General features: G+C 37.7%; 2 protein-coding genes across 9 annotated transcripts in view; one reads left to right on the top strand and one right to left on the bottom strand.

The window, feature by feature from the left end:
- The first annotated feature begins 368 nt into the window (after positions 1 to 368).
- INSM2 (INSM transcriptional repressor 2) lies at positions 369 to 3,188 on the top strand. Its single transcript, XM_004436403.3, has one exon. It carries the CDS (start codon positions 369 to 371, stop codon positions 2,061 to 2,063), a length of 1,695 nt encoding a protein of 564 aa, XP_004436460.2. The 3' UTR covers positions 2,064 to 3,188.
- Positions 3,189 to 4,235: 1,047 nt separating this feature from the next.
- Positions 4,236 to 26,797, bottom strand: part of RALGAPA1 (Ral GTPase activating protein catalytic subunit alpha 1) — a 241,377-nt gene continuing 218,815 nt past the window's right edge. For 4 of the 8 annotated variants that reach the window (XM_014792116.2, XM_087422539.1, XM_004436400.3 and 1 more), the window contains 2 exons: positions 14,259 to 14,383; positions 4,236 to 5,600 (listed from right to left, as the gene is read on the bottom strand). In XM_014792116.2, the coding sequence (XP_014647602.1) occupies positions 5,452 to 5,600; positions 14,259 to 14,383 (274 nt within the window). In that variant the 3' untranslated portion in view covers positions 4,236 to 5,451. Of the gene's footprint in view, positions 5,601 to 6,812; positions 6,867 to 7,012; positions 7,078 to 7,303; positions 7,307 to 13,618; positions 13,650 to 14,246; positions 14,384 to 26,797 lie in introns of those variants that run through there. The other 4 variants (XM_087422563.1, XM_087422573.1, XM_087422546.1 and 1 more) reach the window with 4 other exon arrangements.

The following is a 26,797-nucleotide window of genomic DNA, read 5'->3' as shown; positions in this document are numbered from 1 at the left end:
GCGGCTGTGCGGGGGGCGCGGAGCATCCTCGCCCTCCAGACCGTCTCTTCTTGCGTCTTCGCGCGGCGGGCGGCAGGGGCGGCGGCCCGGGCGGGCGCCGAGCCCGTCGTGGGGCCGCCGAGGCCGCCGCGGGGCGCAGTGGGGGCGCCTCGTGGCCCCCGCGACCCGGCGCGCGAAGCCCCGCCCCGGCGCCCGCTCCCACTCCTGATTGGCGGGTCCCGCCCGGAGCAGCCCCGAGGGCCCCGCGCGTCTCAGCTATAAAGGCGGCGGCCGCATGACGGCCGCGGCGAGGCTCGGGCGGCTGCGGTGCTCGTCCGCCCCCGGCCCCCGCCGCCCGCTCCTCGCCCCCGAGCGCTCCCGGCTCTACCATGCCGAGGGGCTTCCTGGTAAAGCGGACGAAACGGACGAGCGGCTCGTACCGAGCGCGCCGAGCCGAGCGGGCCTTCCCCCTGCTGGGGCCCGAGGGGGCGCCGCCCTTCCCCGAGGAGGCTCCCCGTGCCTCCCAGCCCGGGGCGCAGCGGGCGGCGCCCCCCACGCCGGAGGAGCCCGGAAAGGGGCTGGAGGAGGACGCGGCCCGCCAACTGTCGGGGTCGCCCTGTCGGGCCGCTGCGGTGAGCCCGGGGGCGGGCGCGCGGGAGGGCGCAGAGCGGAGGGCGGATGGCAGGGAGGGCCCGGGGCCCGGGCCCTGCCCCAGCCTCGCGAAGCCGGCGGGCGCGGAGCTGCGCCGGGCGTTCCTGGAGCGCTGCCTCGGCTCGCCCGTCTCCGCCGAGTCCTTTCCAGGGGGCGCCGCCGCCGTGGCCGCCTTCTCCTGCTCGGTGGCGCCGGCAGCCGCCCCGACCTCGGGGGATCAGTTCCTGCTGCCGCTCCGGGCACCGTTCCCAGAGCCCGCGCTGCATCCGGACCCCGCGCCCCTCTCGGCCGCCCTGCACGGCCTGAAGCGGGCCGCCGGCGCCGAGCGCCGCGCCAAGGCACCTCCCGGCTGCGCGTCTGCGCCCGCGGCCGCCGGAGTCAAGAAGCCAAAGGCCATGAGGAAGTTGAGCTTCGCCGATGAAGTGACCACATCCCCAGTCCTGGGCCTGAAGATCAAGGAGGAGGAGCCCGGAGCGCCGTCCCGGGGCCCGGGGAGCAGCCGCACGCCGCTGGGGGAGTTCATCTGCCAGCTGTGCAAGGAGCAGTACGCCGACCCCTTCGCGCTCGCCCAGCACCGCTGCTCCCGCATCGTGCGCGTCGAGTACCGCTGCCCCGAGTGCGACAAGGTCTTCAGCTGCCCCGCCAACCTCGCCTCCCATCGCCGCTGGCACAAGCCGCGTCCTGCAGCCGCAAATGCCGCCCCCGTGTCCTCAGCCGACGGGAAGCCGCCTCCTCCGGCACCCTCGTCCTCTCCGGACTCCGGGACTATCGCATCCTTCCTGGCGGAGGGCAAGGAGAACAGCCGGGCCGAGCGAACTGTGGATCAGCACCTGCAGGCCAGGGACAGCTCCGGGGCGGAGCAGCACCGGGACAGCGCCCCACACCCGGGCCTCCAGGTGTTGTCCCACCCCGAGCCACCGCGGCCTCAGGTCCCTTACACGGAAGCGGTGTTGGGGCGCCGGGTGCCCGGGCCGGGCAGTGCCAGTGGTGTCGGGGGACCCGAGATCTTCGTGTGCCCGTATTGCCATAAAAAGTTCCGTCGCCAAGCCTATCTGCGCAAGCACCTGGGCACTCACGAGGCGGGCTCGGCCCGCGCGCTCGCCCCGGGCTTTGGCGCCGAGCGCGCCGCCCCGCTCGCCTTCGCCTGCCCGCTGTGCGGGGCGCACTTCCCCTCCGCAGACATCAGGGACAAGCACCGGCTGTGGCACGCGGTCCGCGAGGAGCTGCTCCTGCCCGCCCTGGCTGGGCCGCCCCCCGAAGCGCCGAGCCCAGGCGGCGCATCCGACGGCGGTGCTCAGCAAATTTTCTCGTGCAAGCACTGCCCGTCCACTTTTTTCAGCTCCCCGGGGCTGACCCGGCACATCAATAAGTGCCACCCCTCGGAGAGTCGGCAGGTGCTGCTGCTGCAGATGCCTCTGCGGCCCGGCTGCTGAGGGCCGAGAGACCAGGAAGATCGCGAGGTTGGCCTTGGAGGAAACAGAACATGGGAATTTCTGTGGGGCTTTCTTCAGCTTGCAAGGTTACCCCCTTTCCTTCCTACATGTTCTCTCCTAAAACTCCCAGTAGTCAGTGTTCCGCCAGAGGAGCGGACAGCGAAATGTAAACTCCCTGTCTAGAGCAGGTATGTATGTGGTGTAAACGTTCGCGGTCAAGGACTTGTCAGCTTTCAATCCTTCTCACTTTCCCCACGAAAATAGGATTGCCCCCCCCAAACTCTGGAGACCCTAACGAATCCTATATGACTTGTAATTCCTATGGAAAGTCGCAGTGCACGCATGCATGTCTCAATGTCTACAAAGGATTCTAGCTACCGAAAGTGGTAGTCAATGTTTTTTTTCCCTTGCCATCGCAGGCGCCTATGTAGTTTCTGTCTCAATAGGGTCAGATATCTTGCATTGTATATTCTGTGAATTAAAAGTTACGTGATTGGTGCCAAACTTACAGGGGCGGGGGGAAGATCCAAGACCTGTGTCTGTGGGCAGGAAATACAAGAGGATGTTTGTGCTTTGGGGGGATGTGGGGATCTCCCTGTAAACTTTCTTTGTCTCAATTATAAGTATCAGTCCATTCTTAAGTTAGTGTTTGGAGGTGGGGAGGGTGCTACTTTACTGGAAGGAATTGAGATACCTCCGAAATTCTCATCTTTAGCTATTTTGTGTGCAGTATTCAGGAAGAGCTACTTTAAACCTTTCTTTAAATAATAGCTTTTTGGAAATATAGAACTCAGTTCCTGAAGTTTGACTGTTTTAGTAGGGTTTCATCCAAATTGTTTAATGCTTCTGTTGTGAATCTCATCCGTGTATTATATATGAAACTACTTTCAGCTTAAGGAAGATGTTAATACCTATAATCCACTATGGAACTGAATGGCAACTCATTCAATATTCAGTATTTTCTTTCCTGCAGCAACCTGTTTTCAAATTTTTGTAAACCTCATTCAGTGTACATTCTGTGCCCATGCCCTCACAGCCGGACTTTGGGACCCTGGCTGAGGCTTGCTTGACAGATAGCCCATATTTGTAAGATGCTGACCACCAAATAAATGTCCACGGCTGGTGCTTTGTTGTGTTGTGTTTGTCTTAAGAATCCTATTGAACACAGCCTATTTTTCAAAGCCACATTTCTTATCATCTCCCCAAATATGTGAAATAAATTCTACTTTAGAATCTTAGTGACCCATTTAGACAAAATACAGACAGGAGAAATTATATTTTGTAAATGAATGTAATGGTGCAGAAATGCAATGGGAAAATTTCCTTTGAAGTATGGCTGCACGGACTGAGCTCCAAAAGGTGAAGAATATGTATTAGTCTTTAAAGACACTTTACCACCCAAAAATGTCAACAGAAAATGTATTTTAAATATACTTTAAAAAAAGCTAGTGAATAGTGTTATCTGAAGATGAAAAAAATCATGTTAACTGTGCTAATTAACTTCACTGTTTTCAAGTGGGTATGTTCACTCCATTTTGTTACATATCATCAATCCATTAGCTGTTCAGTTTTTTAAAGTGAAAGCACTACAGAAACATGTAAGCAGTTACACTGATTTTCCGTTTTGTAATTCTTCACCTTGATTGTGGGAAACTGTCTATATTGTTTAATCTTGTTCTCAGGGACTCTCTTTATCCATTTGTTTATCTTCTGCATGAGCTTTCATAGGAATTTTAGTTTATTTTCTACATAGTTTCATAGGTATTTGCTTTTATTTATAAGAAAACAAAAACTTGAGCGCACAAAAACTCTAAAAGGTTGTTTTAGAAACTGTCTATAAAAAGTTTTGTTCCTGAATGTTTATTATAAAACGACAAAGTGAAATTTAAGAAATCAAAGAAGCCTGAGGCTGAGATAAACTGATGCTTTAACCAAGTGCACTGAGTGAAGTTTCTGGCCAGCCCTTAGGAAGGTGTAAAATTTCCTGCATTTTTAATAGCTGTGGTGGGATCTCTGAGAAATAAGGTAGGGTGTATCCTAAGAAGGGAATTCAAATTCATTTTTCATGATTAGCAAAGATAACCTAGGTCTATGCTTTACATCTCTCCATTAATCACATAGCTCTGCTTATTAAGTCTGAAAATATATGTAAGACAAATATAAACACTCATGGACAGGAAGTGACAAGAATATTTTTATTGTATTATTAAATACCATATCTTTTTTTTCACTGTTACAAATTTGTAGATACTACATGAAGGATGATACATAATTTATATTTTGTAGTTTGCCGGTATGATGTATTTACACATGCAGTTAGTACCAAGGTCATGCTACATTTCCTCAGGAGATGCCGGTTTAAAACAAAATGTGAGCAAAATAAGAGCAGCTTATCTACTGTAGGAAAATACTTCTGGGGAGTGGAATGTATACCAACCTGCATCTGCAAGTTCAGTATTAACAATATTAGCTTTAATTTATACTCCTGGGTCATGTTTCCTTTTCTTTTAAAATAATACACATAATTTAAGCAACACATTTATGTCAGAAAAGCTTTTTCCTTTTTTTTTTTCTTTCTCCCCTTTTATTCCCCCCTTTTTGGTACTTAAAGAAAGAACACAGATACACCAGGATCCAGAAGCCAATAATAAAGGGCCACACTTTCAAAAGAGAAATGGCATTTAACAGTGATACCATTTAAAAAGCAAAACATTAGAAAAATATTTGGAAGCTAAACATGAATCAAAGTTCAGCACAGTGATTTTCCTGGTTATTAGATATGTCATGGCATCGCCTGCACAGCCAAGAAAGGAGGTGTTGCTTTGGGAAAAAAAGTTAATGCTAATTACTTGAGTTGGAATTTGAAATACTACAATACCATTTATTTTAAGTGTTTTATTTTCATAACATAAATAATCCATACACATTCTGTGTATTAACAGATTTGCAACATTTGCTATAACTTTACAAATGCTTAAATTTAAAAATTTACATGTGTAAAAAAAATTATATATTTACTGAGCCATAAAGTTGCAATGGGGCACGATAAATAAAATAACGAGACTATCTGTCCAATTATATTTTGGCTCAAAGTTAATCATGAAATTAAAAGTAAAACTACACAGACATAATTATCTAGGAAGGTAAAGGGTGTAGAATAAAACTCCACCCCCCCAAATATGGCAGCTTGGAGTGTGGGGAAAAAAACCAACTGAAGAAACAAACCAAATCTAAAATATTAAGTTACAAATTATTTAAATCCAGTGTTTTCTAAAATAAATGTGCAGGAAGGAACATGCATGTTGTGGCAAACACGAAGGCCTGCAAGTGTAACACTCTGCTCGTGCGAACGTGGCTGCTGCTGACTGCTGCTGGGCGGCCTGTCTCCTCAGGACTTATTGGCCGAGCCAGAGGAACGACGCAGCTTCATGGACATGCGGCTTTTGCTAGTTCGAGGAGACATTGGAGAGGCCAGGTCAGCCCCGTCTACCTGCGTTGCTGTGGGGGTTTCACTGGGCAGAATCTCTGGGTAGGAGCCTGTGGGAAACAGCAAGAGTGTCAGTCCAAGTCATCTGGCCTCTCATCCCATAAGCAACAGCCTTTCTGCTACTGACCTGTTGCATGGATCCCAACCCTTACTGAGGTCTTGAGAGGAAAAAGCAAGCCCCAAACTTGCTTGTTACAACAGCCTACTAATATTTTATTTAAAATCCAGTGATCTGGTAGCTCATGTCATCATATTAGCAAGAAAGTGCCAATCATTATTTCCAGAGCCAGAACTAACCAGAGAGCTCCCTGGAAAAAGCAACAGGAAGGGAAATCTCTGGGCCAGAAAGGACAGGGATCCAAAGCATCATTAGCATGCAGGGAAAGGCTTAGAAGCAGGCGAGAAGGACCAACTCCTATCTCTGGGGTACAGGCTACAACCACAAAAAGGGCCTTCGCTGCTCAAACTTGAAAACAACAGCACCCAATGGTTCCAAAAAGGAATTCAGCACTATGAGACCATTATACATGCTGGGTATTTCAATATGCTTTTAAAAAGGAGCAGGGTAAATTCCTGGGGGAAGAAGGAGGACAAGCATTCTCATCTGAAAGTCAGTCAAAAAAAGAGAAACTGACCCCTCAAAATGTATCAATTTAGAAGAGATAAGCTATACTTCTGTTTCCTTAACTTAAACTTTTGCAGTTATACTACCCAGTCATAACAAGTAGGTAACCAGTAGAATTAGGAGATATAAAAATTTAAAAGAAGCAAAACAAGTTCAAATTGGAAAATTCTTTGTCATCTACAAAGTAGTTCTTCACCTCTGTACTTTATTTCTATGAATTATGATTCTCTAATATACAGTAATACTATAGAACTTTACAACTGTAGGCTCTAAAACATTTCTGAATAAATAAGAAATTACATTAAAAATAAAAGCCCTTCAAAAAAAAAAAAGAAAATCTTCAAACATAATAGAATAATGAAAATTTTAAAATTCTGTATATTTTAAGGAATTGAATCCAGATTTTCTGGGTCTGATGTACATGAGAATTTTCTGTGTGTCACAAACACACACAACGCACAGGTTGCAGGCTTAAACGTACACATCTCCTTATTTTATCACTAATATTTTATCACTACTCGTAATCCAGGTCAATTGCCCTCCTTTTCAAAGTAACTTCCCCAACATTCTTTCTTTTCATAATTGAAATGAGGTTGGCCTTCAAAATGCAAGGAGAAAGAAATATATTTCTGTTCACCTTTACTCTTCCTGAAGATCTGAATTGGTTCATACTGGACCCATACTGGAAAACCTAGAGGAAAACATGAATCCATGGCCCTTTTTAGGGAAGCACTGCAAACGGCTGGCAGGAGGAAGGTGAAGAGCAGTAGCTCATGCTTCTCTGGTAATGCATGTTATTCCCCGCCAATCATGAGAGGCCTTCTCATGGCTGGTTACCTTGAGATGGCCAATGTTTTCTAGTGGAGGTTTTGGGAGGAACAGAACTATCACTGCATTTCTTTCTTTGTGGTGAATGAAGAAATGGAGAAGCGAGCAGAAGTGAGAAAACAAAAGAGAAGATGGAGAACAGATAAGAGAGAGACAGTGTAGAATCTTACAGGTGTTAACCGAGGAGCAGAGGAGAGAGTCACCAGGTTTTATTATGAAATACAATCGGGCATGCAGTGTGTTAGGATGATGATGTTTCACGATGGACAATGCTTTGTAAATTCAAATGTTAATACTTACCAACTAACAAAACAAGTTCAAATAGGAAAAAAGAAAAGAAAAGAAAAGTCTATGAGAGATTCTATAGACGTCTACCTTTTAAAGTGTTCACTGTACTGGTGGCATGTGACGTTATCCTAACCACACAGCCATAACATCTCTAGAGCTGTGCTGTCCAACAAGGCAACCACAGCCACGTTAAAATTAAAATTAAAAGTAAATATTCAGCTCCTGGTGCACTAGCCGCATTTCGAGTGTTCAGCAGCCACATGTGGTTAGTGGCAACCACACTTGACAGTGCAGATATAGAATATTGCCATCATCATAGAAAATTTTATTGGAGAACACTGCTTTAGACTATGCCAAATTCGAAGAATATTTTCCTCAAAAACAGCAATTCCTCCATGTCTCCTGTACTGCCTTCAAGGTCAAATCCCGTTTCAGTCAACTGAGAGTCAAACGAGGCTTTTTAGTGCGTGTGGTACATAGCTATCGATACCTCCTTGCATTTTAGCAAATGGTATTTGTGGTATCTACTCAGCATACCCAAACTCTATACAAATAATTTACTGTGGCTAGATCTCAATTTTAGATGTAAAGAATACAGTGATAACTATGCTTCATTTCATATCCTGTTCTATCACCTGAATCATAAAGAATGCTGATTTATTTATTTCTATTAACATATCCTCAAGGATAAAGTTTAAAAAGTATCTGTGGGCTCCTATGTTTGTACATACTGTATCTGTTACTAGCACTCTTCCGGTACTCCCACAGACTGTGTCTGTCTCGTGATGGTATACCAAACTGATTCATATATTGTGCATTGATTACAATGCACTGTTATTACAAATAACATGATGAACATGACTTTGGGGATCTATACAGATTATACAAGGGAACTCAATGGATTGTTATTTATTGTGGCTTTTTTTGTACTGCTTGCTGACAGGTATGACCAGCTTAAAACTGCTGAAGTTATTGGGTAAATATAACCTTTAAAAATATTGTGACTTTGAAAGCAATTCCAATTAACACTGAACCAAGAGGTGATGGGATGTGTTAGAAAGAGCATGGGCATGGGTTCGACAGACCTCGGTTTAATGTCAAGTCTGTCATGGTGGATCTTCAGCAAACTGAACCAAGACAGTTTTCTTTCTTATAAAATGGAGACTGTACTAGTTATTTTGCCAAGTTGTGGGGGATCAATGACTACATATTCAACGATCCTGGCACACAGCAGGGTACACTGTAAGTGTAGCTTTATAATAAAGCTACTAAACAGATTAGAGTAAAACTTAATAGGCTTTGAGTCAGAACAGATGAAAATTAGAAGAGATCGAAATTAGAAATATTTGTGAAGAAAATGACCACTTCTCCCATGGCAACCTTAAAACTATAAAAAAAATAAATTAGGGCCGGCGCGTGGCATAGTGGTTAAGTACACACACACTCCGCTTTGGCGGCCCGGGGTTCGCAGGTTCGGATCCTGGGCGCAGACCTATGCACTGCTTATCAAGCTGTGGTGGTGTCCCACATATAAAGTAGAGGAAGATGGGCATGGATGTTAGCCCGGGGCCAATCTTCCTCAGCAAAAAGAGGAGGCAGCAGATGTCAGCTCAGGGCTAGTCTTCCTCACACACACACACATAAAACATAAAATAAAAAAATAAATTAGGAAAAAAAAGATTTTTTCAGTGGGTGGAAAACTAGAGTCTTCAAAGTAAAGACCCTTAACAATTTCTAATTTGTAAATATGACAGGTTATTGAAAATCTTTCTCGCCTCTCTCTCTCAACAGCAAGAAGGGGTTGGAAGTATTTAGACTAACTGTGTAATTATAATAGCTAAGATCACGGACTCTGAAGTCAGACTCGGGCTTTATCGGGCACCAGGTGTCTCTGGGCAAGCCTTTTTTTTTTTAATATCTCACAGAACTGCCATGAAGGTTAAAGGAGAGAATGCATTTAGAGGACTTAGCAGAGTGCCTGGCACTCAGTAATTGCTCATTTATTATTTTATTATTTTCATTACAAAAATTTTACATCTGAATGAATGTTCTATGTGGAAACTGAACCTGGTAATTATTGTTACAAAAGGTTAATGGATTTTAGTTAAGATTGATATTATTTTTCTCTTGGTCAACAACATATGAGCCAAATTTCCAAGTTCAAAGTACTGAAAACAGAATACTACATTTGGCTGCTTATAATTTCAGGCTAACCTAGTGATAAATGATTAGAAATCTGTTTTTAAAGACATAGTAAACAAATTTACAGCGTATGTTATACGTTGAAGGAAACTGATTTTCCTATTGGCACTTACAAATAATATTTAGGATATACATAAATAACTATCTTCTGAGGAGCTAAAATACGTTTTTCAGATCATTTCAAAGCCTGGGAAGAGGAAAGTTTAAAATAACTTTTAAACAAGTACACCAAACTAAAAAGGTTACATAAGAAATAGCTAAATTTTGATGATTCATCTCATTCAAAGAGATGGATCTGACCATCACAATGCTATCCCACATACGTGTGGCAATACAGATTTTGTGAATTAACAGCAAAACTGAGGTTAGAATGAAGGAAAATTAGACACAACTCTAGGTCTTTACAGTCACTCTATTTAGATTATCTCTTATTTTGATGGCACAGAAATATTTGAATCTTATTACTAATTTTTATAATATTTATTTCAATGGAAACCTATACACTTTCTAAAGGCAATAATACAAAGTGGTATGTATAGGTATAGATATATGTATATTTATGTGTGTATGTGTGTATATATATATACCTATATATAAAGAGAGAGTCAAACACCAATCAACTCTTTAATTTTTAAAGTACTAAAATTTCTAACTTAATTTGTAGAAAAAAATCCAAAGGGGGAGGTATCTACTAGCTCAATTAAAATAATAGAGTATCAGGGGCTGGCCCGGTGGCGCAGGGGGTAAGTGCACGCACTCCGCTTCGGCGGCCTAGGGTTCACAGGTTCAGATCACGGGCGCGCACTGACGCACAGCTTGTCAGGCCATGCTGTGGTGGCGTCCCATATAACGTAGAGGAAGATGGGCGTGGATGTTAGCCCAGGGCCAATCTTCCTCAGAAAAAAAGAGGATTGGCATTGAATGTTAGCTCAGGGCTAGTCTTCCTCACACACACACACAAAAAATAATAATAATAATAGAGTATCAGAGGTAATTCTAGATATACTACACAACAGGCATTCAACAATACTTTTTGCTGATGATAGTAAAAAAGACATAATACTGAAAAAATTATGGGTGTATTTTTAATGTTGAAATTGATAAAGACAATTTAATTAATATTTACTGTGCACTTTCAGCAAAACAGGATCCTGTTTCTTGTTATTGGCATTCTATAATTTCTTCTATTAAAAAAAGACAATTTGAAAAGACAATGTGATGTTAGGGAAAAATATCTAGATTTTGAACTAATAATGTAATCTGGCTAAGAAGAGAATAATTTCATTTTAAAATTTAGAGTCAGAGGAGAGGTGTTCATGAATATAAAAAAGTTAAAAAAAGAAGGTCACTGTAAAACTTTTGATATTTTCCACACACATGCCTGACAAAGATAAAGGGACTTTTTCCTGTAATTTTTTTTTAAATAAAGGACAAGAAAAATCTAATAATGTTTTAATGTAGTTATGGAAGATCAACAAAGTGTGACATCACGATATCTCCCTCAATGACCTTAGGGATAAAAATAATTTCCCTTAAGTATCAGTCTACTGCCACAGACAGAGTCCATTTTGAGAAAATACAGTTATGAAATTTACGGATCAACTATGATACACCAAAAATGTTTTTCATATATATTTAAATAATACTAAAAACTATCTAGAAAAATCTTCTTTTGAATTTCAGTGTCATCACAGTTGGTACATTACTGTTAACCAGGATGTAGGTTTTAGATAATCTTGAACCAAGTTAAGTAAACTTAAAAAACAGTATTTTTCCACACTATTCCACTCCACCAAATAGAATTATATTATAGGATTGTTAGAAAAAATAGGTTATATTCTTTATATGATTATCATACTGGCATTTCTTTAAAACTTAATTTCCAATTATTGCATTAGTATTGATTAGTATTATTTTATATACATGGGGTATGCATAGGATATCTAAAGTGGATTCTCAATTGCAATTATGAATGCATTTCCTCAATGTGGCAAATACATTTTATCATTATGTTAAGCAATAAGAAACTTCACACTATAATGTAATTTTTGCCAGCCATAAGTCAGGTCCATATTGCTATTATGTGGCTTATTGCATGTCTTCTCTCTTTCACTTTGACTTACAACTTTAAAGGGAGTTCTGTATGTATGGGGTGGTTTATAACAGGAAAATAAAAATTTGAGATGATTGGAAGAAAAAAGTAAAACAATCATTCTGCAGATATCATAATGTTTTTGCTACTGTAGAAGAGTAAATATTTCATTTTTATATTATTGTGTTGAATTCAGAACCACTCTGATAAAAATTTCTATCTTTTACAACTATTAAAGTCTGTAAAAAAACATAAAAATGTATTCAGTAATACTGGAACAAGTTATTTACAGGTAACAACATCCTTTTAAACATTAGAGTGCATGCTTCTAATGGTTCCTAAAGGAAAAAACAATTTTTAAAAATTAACTGAAAAGAATCTGTAGCACATTATTACATTTATGTTAAATTCACATTTTCATTACTATTTAGATAACCATAAGTTTTATGTTAAACAAGTTGTAGAATAAATAAAATAGTAAAATACATTTAAACATGGAGCCAATAGAGCCTTGACTTGGTAATTGCATCATCCTTTACTTAACGTCTCAGCAAGTGAGACTACTACTTACTTCCCATATTATATATCTGGCCAAATGTGCAAGATAATATGCAAAATATGAGAAAAACATTAAGAAGACGAATATGAGGGGCCGGCCTGGTGACATAGTGGTTAAGTTCGAGCGCTCCACTTCGGTGGCCCTGGGCTTCACGGGCTCAGATCCTGGGCGTAGACCTATGTACCACTCATCAAGCCATGCTATGGCTGAGTCCCATGTATAAAATAGAGGAAGACAGAGATGTTAGCTCAGGGCCAATCTTCCTCAGCAAAAAGAGGAGGATTGGCAACAGATGTTAGCTCATGGCCAACCTCCCTCACACACAAAAAAGGATGACAAATATGAAGGACTCTAGTTGGTAAATGACTACAACATGAAAAGCCTTTATACCTTTGTATAAAGAGGAAAAGTGAGCCAGAATGTGGTCCTATTATCAATATTTTTCAGTTGTGAAATTTATGGCTTGACTATATGATACACAAAAGTGTTCTTCATATCTATTTTAATAATGTAGTATGATATTTTATCAGATATTCTCTATTATTAAAAATGAAATTTCCAGGTATACTTAACTAATTTTTATTTTGTTGTTCATTAATTTACTTTTAATATCTTTTTTTATTGTCTTTCTTAAGGCCAAGTTGAGTAATTTTAGATAGTGTCAATCCATAGAAGTGAATCTTAGACTTTTTAATCTGTCTCTCAAAAGATTCAACCTCGTCTAATATAATTTTCTCTTTGCTAGGCCTTTTATATTAATTGAAAGGGCTCTAAGGTTTTTGGTAAAATTATTTTTATAATGGCTAATTAAATTGTGCAAGGAATGGAAGTTTTAATTTCATCGATGAAACCTCAATTGAGAATTACAGTACTTTTCTTTCAAATAAATTAGGCCAGAAAAATGAATATTGTGCCTTTCAAACTTGTTTAATATAAAGAATTTCTTTAAGTTACATAACATAAAGAGAATTCGAAGACTTATTATGATGAACTTAAAGTATATTGTATTCTCTTTTCCTGCTTCCCTTGAACACCATTAAAAAAGTCATCTTTGTATTTCAGGTGCCTAGTACAGTGCGAGGCACACAGCAGAATAACTATTTGATGAGTCCAGATATTCAACAACAATGCAACAGATTACAAAATACAAAGACACGCCATTTCAGTTCAGTAGTACTACTTTTTCATGCTGAGAAACAAAAAAGGTCAATACAACAAGGTGTAACTAATTCCAACCAAGATTTCTATTATTAGTTATTTTTATCCCAGAACCAGTGTTAGTGTTTCATGCAGACCTGGGTTAGTAAAAGTATAATTCTGGAAGAAATTTAGTGACAATTTCTGAAATGTTTAGTATGAACCAGGGCAGTGTTAAGTTCGCTTATTGTTTGAGTTACAAGCTTAGTGCTTGCTAATTTTTAAAAAAGGAAATGGGGAAAGAACAAAGGGTGTTTTGGTTGACACTTTGTCTTACCTTCAGATAAACAGAACTGATATTTAATGATCTAAAGAGGGAAAATAAAATAAATGAAACAATCATAAGGAGTGCAAAATATTACAGAATAGGAAGGCCATGAGTCATTTATTTTCTTACTGATTTCTTCAAAATTAGTCAACTGTAAAAATGCAGTACCCTCTTATAATCTTTAAATATTAAAAAATAATTTACTGTATTAAGTACTTCTAAATCTAGACCAGTTATTTTAACTTTAATTGTAAAATCAGAGATGCTAAGGCAATATTCTTGGCCATAAAATTTGATCCTCTAAAGTTGAGAAGGAGTGCATGCTCAACTTGTGTTTCTTTTGCAGATTCTTCAGTAATGATTCCACGAAACACACTAGTCACGGCACATTAGCTCAGATAAAATGTGGTGCATGGACTTTTATGAAGATTGTTGACTTTTAAAGGAACTGCATTTAGGTAAAAGAAAGTAGAAATCAAATTTGCAGGCCAAATTTAAATATTAAATAATGATGGAAAATATTTATATTTCAATGACTAGAATTTTATTCAAGCAAGTTTTTGATTATTGTAAAAGTTTTCAGAACAAAAGGGTATTGCATTTCAAGTTCCAATAATGACAAGTAGCTAATACTCGCTTTTAATCTTACCGGCATCAGATGGTAAATGATGGTAGGGAGCTGGAGAAAAAACCTGGGCTGCAAAATCTTCAAACGTCGTTGGTTCTAAATGGTGCTGGACAATAGTTTGCAGGTATCGTGCTCTCTCCTCATAGCTGATTTCCTTCAGTTAAGGGTGAAGTTAAATGCAGCTTACATTGGAAAAGAACAGATCTCATCAAAAAAGTACTACTATGATTGCTAAGCTATTACTTCTTAATAAATATAATTATTAACTATTCTTGCAAATCATTAAAAGTATGGCTTTATAAATAGTAAAAATACAGTTTTTAACATAAGTTTACTCTTCAGAATATCATTATAATGGCAGCTTACCAGGGAGACATTTATTAGAAAATAATTATAATAAAACTAAACTGTAGGAAGAAAGAAAGGTAACAGTTTACTTGAGAAAAGATTCAACTGCTATCAGGTCAGCCTAGGCTCATCTTATCTTGTTAATCAGCTTCGATCTGCAGATTTACTCTGAAGAGTCAAACAATAAATATTATGATGCTGTTTAAAATACTATTTCTGAAATTCTATATTTTTCATTTGTAGACTTATTGTGAAAAATTCCTGCATATCTTCTTCTTTTTCTAAAACTCCCGCATTTTCCCAACAATTGTTCTCATTTTGAATGGAAGACCACTGTTGCTGTAATCCTTGAATAACTTCACGCAGTTAAGACAGATACAGAGTTGAATCTGTATGTCAGGAAACAATACCTAGTCAATTATAACACTGGAACAAGCAGGGATATTCGCAAAGAGTCCACAGGACTCCTAAACACTGTCTAACAAAGCATCTACAGGGCACTGACACTGGCAGAAAAATACTGTACTTCCCTTTCACCACATTTTCTTCTCTGATATTATTGACAAGCAACCAGTACCTTGAAGTGTTGTTGCTTTTGAACAACCCACTCCAGGCTTCCTGTTTCAGCAGGGCTGATTGTGCTGTTAGCACAGAGAGGGCGAGAAAGAGAGAGAATATTTCTGTTGTTCACGAAAGCAACTATGGAAATGGCTGTCAAAATGTAGAGCAGCAGGCAGCAACATACAATTATCAGGAAAAACTCACATGCTGACTTCATGTCGTATAGTTCCTGAACTGAGAAATCAGTTAACCTTTCTTCTACAACTTTTAAAAGTTTTCCTGCTGTACTCAGTGTGCTATGTTGATAGGCTTTACATAAGACATTTAAATAAGTATAAAGGATAATAAAATTTCCCTATTTGTTCTTTATTCACTGAATTTTTTTCCAAAACCCATTTTAATATTTTCTCCTCAAAATTCCTTATTCTTTCAAAATTGCAATTCAATTATTGTAGTTCTACAGTTCTAGAAATTGTAGGCCAAGTCTACAACCAAGACCAAGAAAAATAATTTGAGAGGAATATAATTTAAAACGATATTCAATGGGAGATAACCATAGCCAGTTACATTTACAAAGGGTTATTGATTAAGAAGAGGAAAAAAAGCATAAGAGTTAATGGTAAGATTATATTCATTAGGCACTTGACTTAGACTATGATGTCTTCTGCCCTCTAAACGGCTTGAGTACTCTCTTCTTGTATTACAATTTATTTTATGCATCAAATATTGAAATAATCTGAATTTCAACTCCTTGCAGTCCACTATTTTCAACTCTGTACACTGGGGTTGAACTTCAAAAGAATTTTACTTCTGAAATGGGTAGCAACAGGACAAGATGCTATATTAAAATGATCAGTGGTAAGGATTTTGTGGGAGGATCATATAGACATTTTTGCGTGTTAACATAGAAAAGTATTATAGCACACTTTTAAAAGAGGGTATATGGTTGTAAATGGAAGAGGATGAAACCGAGAGTTCAATCTAAATAATACCACATATCTCACAACTTGTTGGAAAGTACTTTTTTCATTGGGGGAGATTCACAGCTGCCGAATTTTCTGCAGTTAATAGAGTCCTTTGATTCACAGCAGTGCCCCTTGTACAAAAAATACTGGCCTTTGTGTATTACCAGAAACTAATTTTCTATTTGGCTGAAAAGGGAAAAATGGGGTTATTGCTTCTCCCTCCTACAGAGCTTTTCATTATGCCTGATGCACTCAACTTCTAAGCTCTTCTGAGAAAAAAAATAACTGAAGAGGCAAGAGGTAGAAAAATGAGCTTGTTAGCACATTAGAAGTGAAGTATCTTGGTGGGCCCTAGAAATTCCCAGTGGTGTGTTAACTTATCACTCTATGCATGCTGGCACTGATAGTCTCCCAATTGATCACTCTCTTTTCGCACCAAAGGTGCTGCCAGGAAGCAAAGGCTGAAGGCCCACAGGAGAACAGTCTGCTATCAAAACAAGCTGTTTTTAAAGTCTGCTTGAATGGGTAAAATGCTTTATGAAAAGTAGGGTGGAGACACCTACCCGCTTTTAAAATGCTCTACTTTCAGAGGGCCTATAAACGAAATATTTTACTTTATCTTATTATATTTAGAGTTTACACAAAAATTAGGCAGAAAGAAAGCAAATGTTAATATTTATGAAGTAGGGAGGATATTTCCAATGTAGTAAAATTTATTAAAGCAAGAAATGAATATCCGAATAAAATACATTTGGGGCTGTAATTCTATTTCACTATAAAACAAGGAGATTTATAAGACTCTGAAGAAACTCTAACATAAAGCTATACAAACTAAAATTATCCAGATATAATGTGTTCATTTTGTATAAAAACACATGATATATTTAACAAAATTATTAAAAAAATCTTCATTAGTGAAAATGATGCTTTCTAAAACAATTTTAAAAGTGCAAATCTAGGTGGCAAAGTGAAGGAAAAGAATCATTAATGGCTGAATTTAAATGAAAAACTGCAGCACATCACAAATTAGGCAGGCTAATATCTGAAGTTTCCTTTTTGGAGAGTTAGCTTCAGAAAACACTGTCAGTTTAGTAAATAATTATAGTCTACGGTAACTCACCTTCTAAATGCTAAATATTCTTTATAATTTTCCAAATTTGATGTAGCCAAATAATAAACAAATCAAAACCAACCAACCCAATCTACAGTACTTACATCTTTTCTCCTTTTAACTTCAGAAAACATATATTAAGGAGATATAATGAACTCTAAGTACTTAAATCACAGTGCTGAGTCCACAAAAAGGTACTTTTGTGATTGAGATGATGATAAAGTTCCAAACAGTTCTGTTAGCATCTGCAATGGTCACCATAATCCAAGGCAGTTAATTCCTATATCTCCTTATAATAGGTTAGGCACTTATTCCTTAAAAGGCAGCTCTCTAGGGAAGGGTTATTAGTACCTATAAATTGAGTGGCATACACGAACTTGATGGCTAGCAACAACAGGCTAGCTCAAGCTATATTCCTACTGTGAGTGCGTGTTATCATTGGCATTGAAATAAAAAAAAGTGAAATGGGTGAGATGACAAAAAGGTAATGCTAAACTAACAAATTCAGAACAAAATTTAAAGTACAAGTCTAAGTTGAATTAAGAAGGCTTTTGTTGTAAATTTAAAACAACCCAAGCCAAAACTAGCTAATAAAAAGCCATCTGATGAAGGAGACTTTTAGCTGGTAGGAATCTTTAATACAGAACCAGCCAATCAAAAGAAATAACACACAGGTGCTGCAATCACAGCACTATAATTATCCACTAATCCTCCTTCTTTCTACTTTCTGCAAAAGCAGAAAAGGGGGGAAGGACTATTACTAGTCTAAAAATAAAAAAGGGAACTAAACGTTTTCTACAGTATAAATAGTTTAAACCTGATCTGTACTTCATTAATATTAAGTTAATATTATTATTCATTTTAAGTAACTACTTTTGATTTTAAACCTATATAGGAAACTATTTATTGCCCTCTGTCACTGTGTCCAGACCAGCTGTCAAGAAACGGGTTTGATTTCAGCTGGTCCTGGAAAGAGACGTGTGAATCCTCAGTGCTGCAGTTTATCTGTATGTTAAATGGGGATACCACCACCTGCTCCTACTTATGTCACAGGGATGTTTAAGATTAAGGAAATAAATATGGACTAACCCAAAAGTCCCCTACATCTGTGCTGAAAATAGTTTGTTTTGACCTTTGGCTCAAGTCTTGTAAACAGCAAGTGCTGACTCCACGAGAATTCTCAATGTCAGTTTAAGAAATATACCTGTATTCACGTGCAAGAGCTCTTTGATAATATTTCTTGTTCGTGGTATGTACAAGAGGGACTTTTGACCTATTCTGATGAGAGGAAACTCTGATTTCTCATGAGAAAGAGACACAATATGAAGAAAAGATACTGCATAAGGTTAGTTAGTACCACGTTTTTCAATTTTTACTAATGTATAGGGAGGCTAGATAAAAGGTAGATTTGGTTTTAAAGAAGCAACAACCCTTCATTCTCCATAATATTAATATAATGTAATTTTGAACTGCTTTTATGGTGAGAAAAGGCAAAACTTTCAGTTTTGTGATCACTAATTCCATGGCATGCCCAGTAGGTTGTATAAACCTTTAGCTCATGTTTAATTTGTGACTAGTCGCAAAGAAATGGAAATGTGTGTGTGTGTATGTATGTGTGTGTATATGTGTGCATATGTGTATGTGTGTGCATATATGTAGGCTGTACACAGAAAGAATGAATAGAAAGTATAATTTTTCACAAAAAAGAGCTATGAAAAATATAATTGTAAGCAGACATCAAAGACATATCACTGCTTAATTTCCTCTTAAATTTAGGTCTAATGTTTTCTTTTCTAAACAAGAGGAGAAAAAACTATTGGCTCCTTCTTAAGTAAAGGTAAAGTATGAAGTGTGTATATTTGTGCTCAGGGATTTAAGGCCCATCCTAAAATTCCCCATTTAGTAAACACTTGCCTACACTCATATATTTCTGTGGCTTCTTTGCAGTTTTAGCACTTAGGAATTTCATCTCCCTTCTCTGTATAGAAGATTCCAAGAATAGTAGTTGTAGGAAAAGGAAGAGTACTGCCTACTTACGTAAAATTTTTGAAGAGTACTATTACAATATTCACAAAGTTTGTAAGATGGTTGGTAGGTGGAAATTGGCTGTGGTGGGAGTTTTCACATCATAGAACTCCACGAATGCCACAACTCGGGGCCTCCCCCTGCTCTCGAGAGCCAGTTGTGAAACACCAAGTATGCCTCTTTCCTCATGCTTGTTCTCCTAATCAACTAGAGAGGAGACTAATGTCACCGGGCAGAGGCCATGTCTTTTCAGCTTTACATCTCCAGCACCTAACACAGGGCCTAGTAGTACTCAACTACTGTTTATAAATTATAGAAGGAATAAACAAAGTTGGTTTGATAGTTGATTAGGAGATTGTTATGCAGACAGCCCCCTTCCTCTAATCCCAATTAGGCTCCCCAGAGGCAAACCTCTCTGGGGCAAATATAGTTGGGACTTTCCTAGGATTGGATTTTAGGGAGTTTGAATCTTACTTGTGAGAAAGAGTTTGGTTCCACCCCTACCCTTGATCTTGCTGACTTCTGGAAGAAGATAAAGTGAATAAAGTATGGTGTATACATATATAAGATGTAACATTACAAGAAAATTGAAAATAAATTCTCAAAAAATTATAATAATTGCCTAAAGAAGAAATTCTATAAATGTTTAAAGTAGTTACCACTCATTACAACTTAGCATTGAAAAAAACATTTTGTCCTATTGGTTGTGACAATTTAAAGACAGTAAAAAAATTTTCATAAATTCTACAATAGTAGGAGACAAACGAATTTAGTTAAACTAATTCTTTTCATTTAAGAGGCCATCCTCAGAGAAGAAACTTTGAGAAAATCTCTATAGATAAATTTCAAAACCATTTTAGACAGATTTCCAAAACTGCTCTCTATGCCACAAGAATAGAGGTAAAAATACCCTTGAAATATAATGCTTGGAAATTTAAATATTTAGGTTTTTAAAAAGGCCATCTTGAGATGGTTTATCCCAAGGCATCATTTATTGAGAATATTTTAGGACAGCTGGAACTAGAGGAAGGATACAACAATGATCTACTGATATTACTTTCAGGAAACTTAGCAAAATGTTTATTCAGCAAGAAGCCTTGCTTTGATGGAGAACACAAATAGAGATTTGCTCGGAAAACAAAGCTGCTGATTGCTAGAGCTGGGACTAGAACCTTGGTCATTTAACAGTCCAGTGCTCTTTCTACACCCAATCTCAATGATCTAGGTTTTGTACGGAGGAAAAAAAGGTGTAAGAGGCATTTTAACTGGCTCAGGATGGCCAACACAATGAATGTTGCCTTAAATTCTAAGACTGACAATTTTTGAAAAATGTTTGTTTATGTACTAGGATATCATATATAGTATAGTCATGCATTGCTTAATAATGGGGATATGTTCTGAGAAACGTGTTGTTAGGCAATTTCATTGTTGTGCAAACATCAGAGTGTACTTACACGAATCTATATGGTACAGACTACTATACACCTAGGCTATATGGTACTAATCTTATGGGACCACTGTCACATATGTGGTCCGTCACTGACTGAACGTCATTTGCAGCGCATGACTGTACAGTAAAAATCCTTGGCATGCTCTAAAATAAAAATGAGAAAATAAGTCACATCTGGCTTTTTAGTTCTAAAAGGCCGTGAAATATCTTCAAACATTCTGAGCCAATATCATTATACAGGGTCTTGAAAAAATAATGAAAAATAAGAATTTTATGAAATATCTTCAAACATTCTGAGCCAATATCATTATACAGGGTCTTGAAAAAATAATGAAAAATAAGAATTTTATTGATATAGGATGTGAGTAGATATATTTTCCAAGTACATCTCAAGGATCTCATAGCTATTATTATCAGTAGTAAAGTGGCATATTTTCCTGAAATACATAGGGTAATTACATATCTCATGGACTAACAGGCACCACTCATTTATAAGATGGAAGTAAACTATATTGCTGACCTTATAAAGCAAGATCTGATAAATGAATACTCCATTTCTTTCCTACAGTAGCTAATTTCTTCAAGAAACATGCAGTCTAGTTCATATGCAATAAAAATAAAATCCCTCTAAATAAGTAGTATAACTATTAATACCATACTACTTATTGGTATTAATATTGTTTATTTGTACTATGTTAACAGAAATTCTTCTGAAAGTCTGCAACAGGTTATGTCAAACTATTGTGTATGATTTTTATGATGCCTTATATTAACGAAATTCTTTAGTATCTGATACTATCTACACCATGAAAGAAAACCTGTGATTTGTCAGAGTAGACAAAGCTGGGCTTTAATCCATTCTTTTAACCATACTGCCAAGTCTATATTGTTTTCACTGCGTCTCAATTAGGAGACAGGCAGGACACCTGGTACTTCTTTATCTAAGTCCCATGGGCTGCCAGATGACTCAAAATCCATAACAGGTGCTAAGGCAGTGTGAGGATAGTCCTATTATTGAAAGCTGGAGTTGAATAAAATTTGGACCATATGTAATTGCTCATAAATCAGTCAATTACTAAATGAAAACATTAAATAAAAAGTTGATAAGCCCAATTCTACCAAAGTTCATGCAAATACATTTAAAAAGATTAACCTTAAATAAATAGGATTAAAAATTTAAACCTACCTAAAGGTTCTGAAAATCCTTCCTGATTTAATAATCCAATAATCACTGGTGGTTTCTAAAAAGCACTAACATGATTATTAAATATGTATATCTACTCCACTTTCATGAAAGTTATATAAAGCAAAACATCTAAAAGAAAACTAAGTTATCTGAATTTCAAATTTAATGAAATTAACATTTTGGACTCTCATTCTTGATAAGATCTACTTGAAAGTATTATCATTAAGTAATAATGAGACTTGCATAGTCAACAGAGAACTGCTTCAGAATCACTAGTATTAAAGTAAGAATTTAAAAAACACTGGGGGAAGACTGGAAACAATCACTTGGTGTTATTCCTTTCGAGAATAAAAATTTCAGTACATTAAAGTCGACGAAATGAATGTATGTGTTTGAACTAAATACTAAACTTGAGCTCTGTCAGAAGATTGCAAAAAGGAAAAAAATAACTAAATAAGTGAAATTTTACAGTGTACAATTACTTAAGTGTTATCTGTACCTAAATGTGCACTAACTTAATTAAGATTTTGTTTAAATGCTATAATTATCAGAAGTACAAAAAAAGGTGATTTATTATCATGGTAAGTAGTTACAAAGTACAGAAAACTGTCATTTAAGACAGTGTCACAGAATCTATGATAAACAATATATTGGCTTAAACTAATGCACTATATGCCCCCAGGGAATGATAGGCTTAGAGACTGGACTTTAACATCAAAATCTACCCATTAATCTTGACTTAAATATAATCTATTCTGCAGTAAAAGGAAGAACGGGCATTCAATGAATTACTGTTTTTGAAATATTGCACGGGTGCCCATTTACGAAAATCATTTAAGGGGATATGAGGAGATGGAACACTAGTGAATTTCAGAGACTGTTACTAATTCTACAGAACATGCATTTGATTTTCCCCAATTTAACAAGAGCATCCCATTTAAAAAAATTTAGATTAAAAAAGTTTCCTTAAAATATCTTCCTAATCCTTTGAAAAGACGTGTTGCATAAATTACAATATTGCATTTAGTTAACTTAAGTTCACCTGGAAAAAAAAATCATCTGTGGAACTACACTAGGGGGTCAGGATCCTGGGGGCTGAAATAAGCTTTATTTTTTTTAAGGTTGTAGATCATTGTTGCTTTGCATCAGAACCACGAACTGCCTGATTAAACTGACAAGAAAATGGAAGGGCCAAGAGAAGTGTTTATATAAATATCACGGCATACGATGCTTCATAAAAAAGGAAACAACACTCACATTTTTAAAGATATCCAAAATAGAATTCAATGAGAGACAGATAACCATGAGTGACTGAAATAGTTATCAGCTACTCATTTAAATGACAAATCCAATATTCAACCTTAAGATTTGCTGACTAGTTTATTTTTAGTGGATTATTTTAGCACTTGCAATTGTTATACATAAAATTAATTTACATTTCTATATTAACATGGCTTATATGTATTCAGATGATATTTGGGAATTCTAAAGAGCACAGCGTAAAGAAAATTAAGCCAAATTTGTCTTTAACCATATGTGATATATGAATTGGAGTGGTTTTAATCCACTTTCCCTTATTTTAAATTTTTCTAAGATTTAAAAAATACATTATTTTCACCAAAACATAAAGCAAAACTGACTTTTGCTCTGCTATAATCTGGTGGGCTAAAAACTGATAATGCCATGTTAACAAGGAATTACTACAGGTGGTTGCTTAAATACATTTATTTGCTTTCTTTTTGATAGCAGGTATGTGCTAAATAAAAGTCAACACTCCTATCAAGATAGTAAGTAGAAACATGAGTTCTACAACCACTATTTTTGCTTCTTCTCTTTTCTGAACAGCAATTAGTAAAGCAACCCCTTCCCCTCCTCCCTAGTGCTGTCAAGCTGTTCAGAGCAGTTTGCAACTCAACAATGGTACCATTGTGAATGCTCTCTGGGCTTCCTTCCCACAGAGAGTTAAATGGGCAGTTCCTGCTGCCCATGATTGGTGTCCAGTGAAATAATACTCAAGAGCCAGGTTTTATCAGCTTCACGCCAAAGAAGTGAAGCCAGGGAACCCAAGCCTTCATATCATACTGGACCATATGCCAACCCTGATGGCCCCAAAGGTTTATCACTAAGAATCAGGATCCATCATGTCCCTTGTGAAATTTCACTTCACATACCTTATGTGAAATGCAAAGCTTCACTAAAACCGAACCTTCTTTACAATTGGCATGAACAGATGGACGGTAACAGTGGTTTGGCAAGCAAAAGTTAAGATTTAAATAGGCTGTATTCTAGTGTTTGAGAGGAAAAGCAGTTAGAAGAAAATGGGGAGATTTGTAACCCATAGTTTAATTTTAATTCCATTATTGAGTTATTAAAAATTCAATAGCAAAAGCCCTTATGTTTAGTAAAAAGAAAAGAATGGATTAAAAGCACTGCAATTCCTCTGTCAAACAAGGTTCAAGACTAATTTCAGCTTTACATCCTTCATTCTTTGCTCTCTGAAATCCCCAAATAGCATCTGAATCTACTACTGTTTTCATATTTAAACAAAGACTAGAATGAAACTTGCGTATTATGTAGTAGGTGTGGTGAATAATAAAGTGAACATACCAGTGCACCCTCAAGCACTAATATCAACAACATAAGGGTTTAATAAAGAAAAAAAGAAATCCCTGTTCTAGCACAGGTGAGAAGTTAATAAAGATGGAAGTGGAGAAACTTCAAGTTTTGTTGTTTTTAAGGAACAGCTTGCTCATCACCGACAGAGTTCTCTGTCTTCCTTCTGGGCACTATGATATGACTCAATCGTCTAGATTGGCAGATGTGCACCATACCGTCACACTGGATTTGACAAAACAGATATGACGGTGGTAGTGCTTTCTTTTCCTTTGCTATTTTTGCTGTGAAGCCAATGTACTATCAGAATAGGATAAAAATACTTCATTTATCAGTAATGTGTAAAAGCACAATAATGTATAAAAGTACTTTACAGGAAAAGTGTAAAGAAGGATTGTTATGCGAGAATGAAGAGTCTATCATGAAACTTAAGAATTAGGAAAATCTCAAATGTTCTTTTTTAAATGGCAAATACGTGTAAATATTATCAAACATTTAGAGATGTTCTTAGTCTCACTGAGAAAAATAACACTAGTTATTACTGTTATTAGCCTGGCAATTACTGCATAACTAATTATTATAAAAAATACAGACTTTATTTAAACAGAAACCTAATTAACTTATTTTGGAAAGGCTTTACTAGAAAAGGAAAATAATACATTCAAGCTGTGTTCTGCTATTCAACAGGTAAAAATTATATAAACGTAAAAGGAATTGTCACCTTAGACACTGGTTGCTATATTATCGGCAGTAACATTGGAAAACCAAGTTTATCTTGGTTTCCTTTCTGCTTGACTACATATGCTGGTTTTGACCTATTTCTTGACCCGTATCTGCTACTACTATTCCCTTTGCTTTACACCACCCAGTAGAGTGCGGAACTCCTTGCATTTCCTGACCACATCACACTTTTATCCCTCCGTGCCCATTTCCTACCCCTGAGGAGGTCTTCCCTGGCATTGACTGCCTAGTAAAGTCCCAAATGTCTTTGAAGTAATTAGCAGAACATGCTTCCTCAGTAAAGCGATTCCTAATTTCCTCCTCCCCACTATCCTCTCCCACTTTAATAAAATTAATCATCTTTACCACCTTTACCATCACTATTGCTGGACTCTTCAGAGTGCACTTCAATCATTCATTCATTCTCTCACAGGGCTCTCACTCTCTCCTGCACCAGACTGTAAGCTCCTTGAAAGCAGTGATTGTCTTTCTATCCCTAACTTTTGTCTCAGTGCCTCCCGTATGGTAGGTATAGTAGGTAGTCAATAAATATTTGGTGAATAAATGAAAGATCCAAAATTGCTTAGCTATCTTTTTTTTGGGTGAAGAAATACAGCCTTTTAAAGAATAGTTAGATTTGTCATTAGTGCATTAAGTTCTTAGTAGAGAATAAAAATTGAAAATATCTCTAAAATTAATACAATGATAATAGAAGTCAGTCATGTACTAAGTCATTTTTGTGAGCTCCCATAAACTCAGGAAAAGTAATTATTATTAGTCCATATTAGTAAAACCTTAAAAAAGATCATCTCTAGAGAACATTAAAAAACAATGGTATTTTCAGACATATTAGTTCAACTCCACAGAATAAATTTCTTTTATTATTATCAAACATGTATTATATATCAGAGAGATTTATATTTATTGCTCTTATATCTTTTTGAAAGGACACAGGCAGATTTGCTAGACCAAAACTAATATCTTTAAAGGTATGCAATAAAATAGTCCCAAAATGATTGTAAGGAAGCCTCTCAAAATACCAACAACATCATCAATAGGCATATATTGCCATTCCTTGAAAAGAATAGCTGAACAAATTAAAACTGATGTAGTAAAGAATATATTAGTCACGATAGAAGTGTTACACATTTCCAGGGCCCCTGTTTAAATAATTACTCTTGTGCATAAACAACTATAAGGTTTGGCAACAAAATCCAGGCCAATGGGATGTTTAATCACAAGCTTTTTAGCAAAAAATTCTATAGCAATGCCCATGTCTTTAACACAGGAGACTTAAATGCTCCCATTAAAGAGCAAATTTTTAGGCAGAGAAGAATGTTTATCTGCTCTTGGAGAGGTCCTACTATGATGATTGAAATCAAAAGCACAAGGGCTGCTAGCATTTCAAAGGCCACAAAACCTGGATCACTTAGTTGGTGAGACATTTTATTTAAAGAATTACCTTTTCTTCTTTTGAAGCATAAATGACCATAATCATAGATCTTAGAGTATTCAACAAATAACCAATTTGTCCATGAAGTTTAAGACTTTCATTTAGAAAGTATGTAGAACAAATGGCAC

Source organism: Ceratotherium simum, chromosome 3, assembly GCF_057802395.1.
Source record: "Ceratotherium simum simum isolate JZ-2026a chromosome 3, ASM5780239v1, whole genome shotgun sequence".
Lineage (NCBI taxonomy): Eukaryota > Metazoa > Chordata > Mammalia > Perissodactyla > Rhinocerotidae > Ceratotherium > Ceratotherium simum.
This window is presented reverse-complemented; position numbering and strand designations above follow the sequence as displayed.

Bases quoted from the DNA above. Each gene is read 5' to 3' on its own strand.
- INSM2 (XM_004436403.3), top strand. From the start codon at position 369: ATGCCGAGGGGCTTCCTGGTAAAGCGGACGAAACGGACGAGCGGCTCG.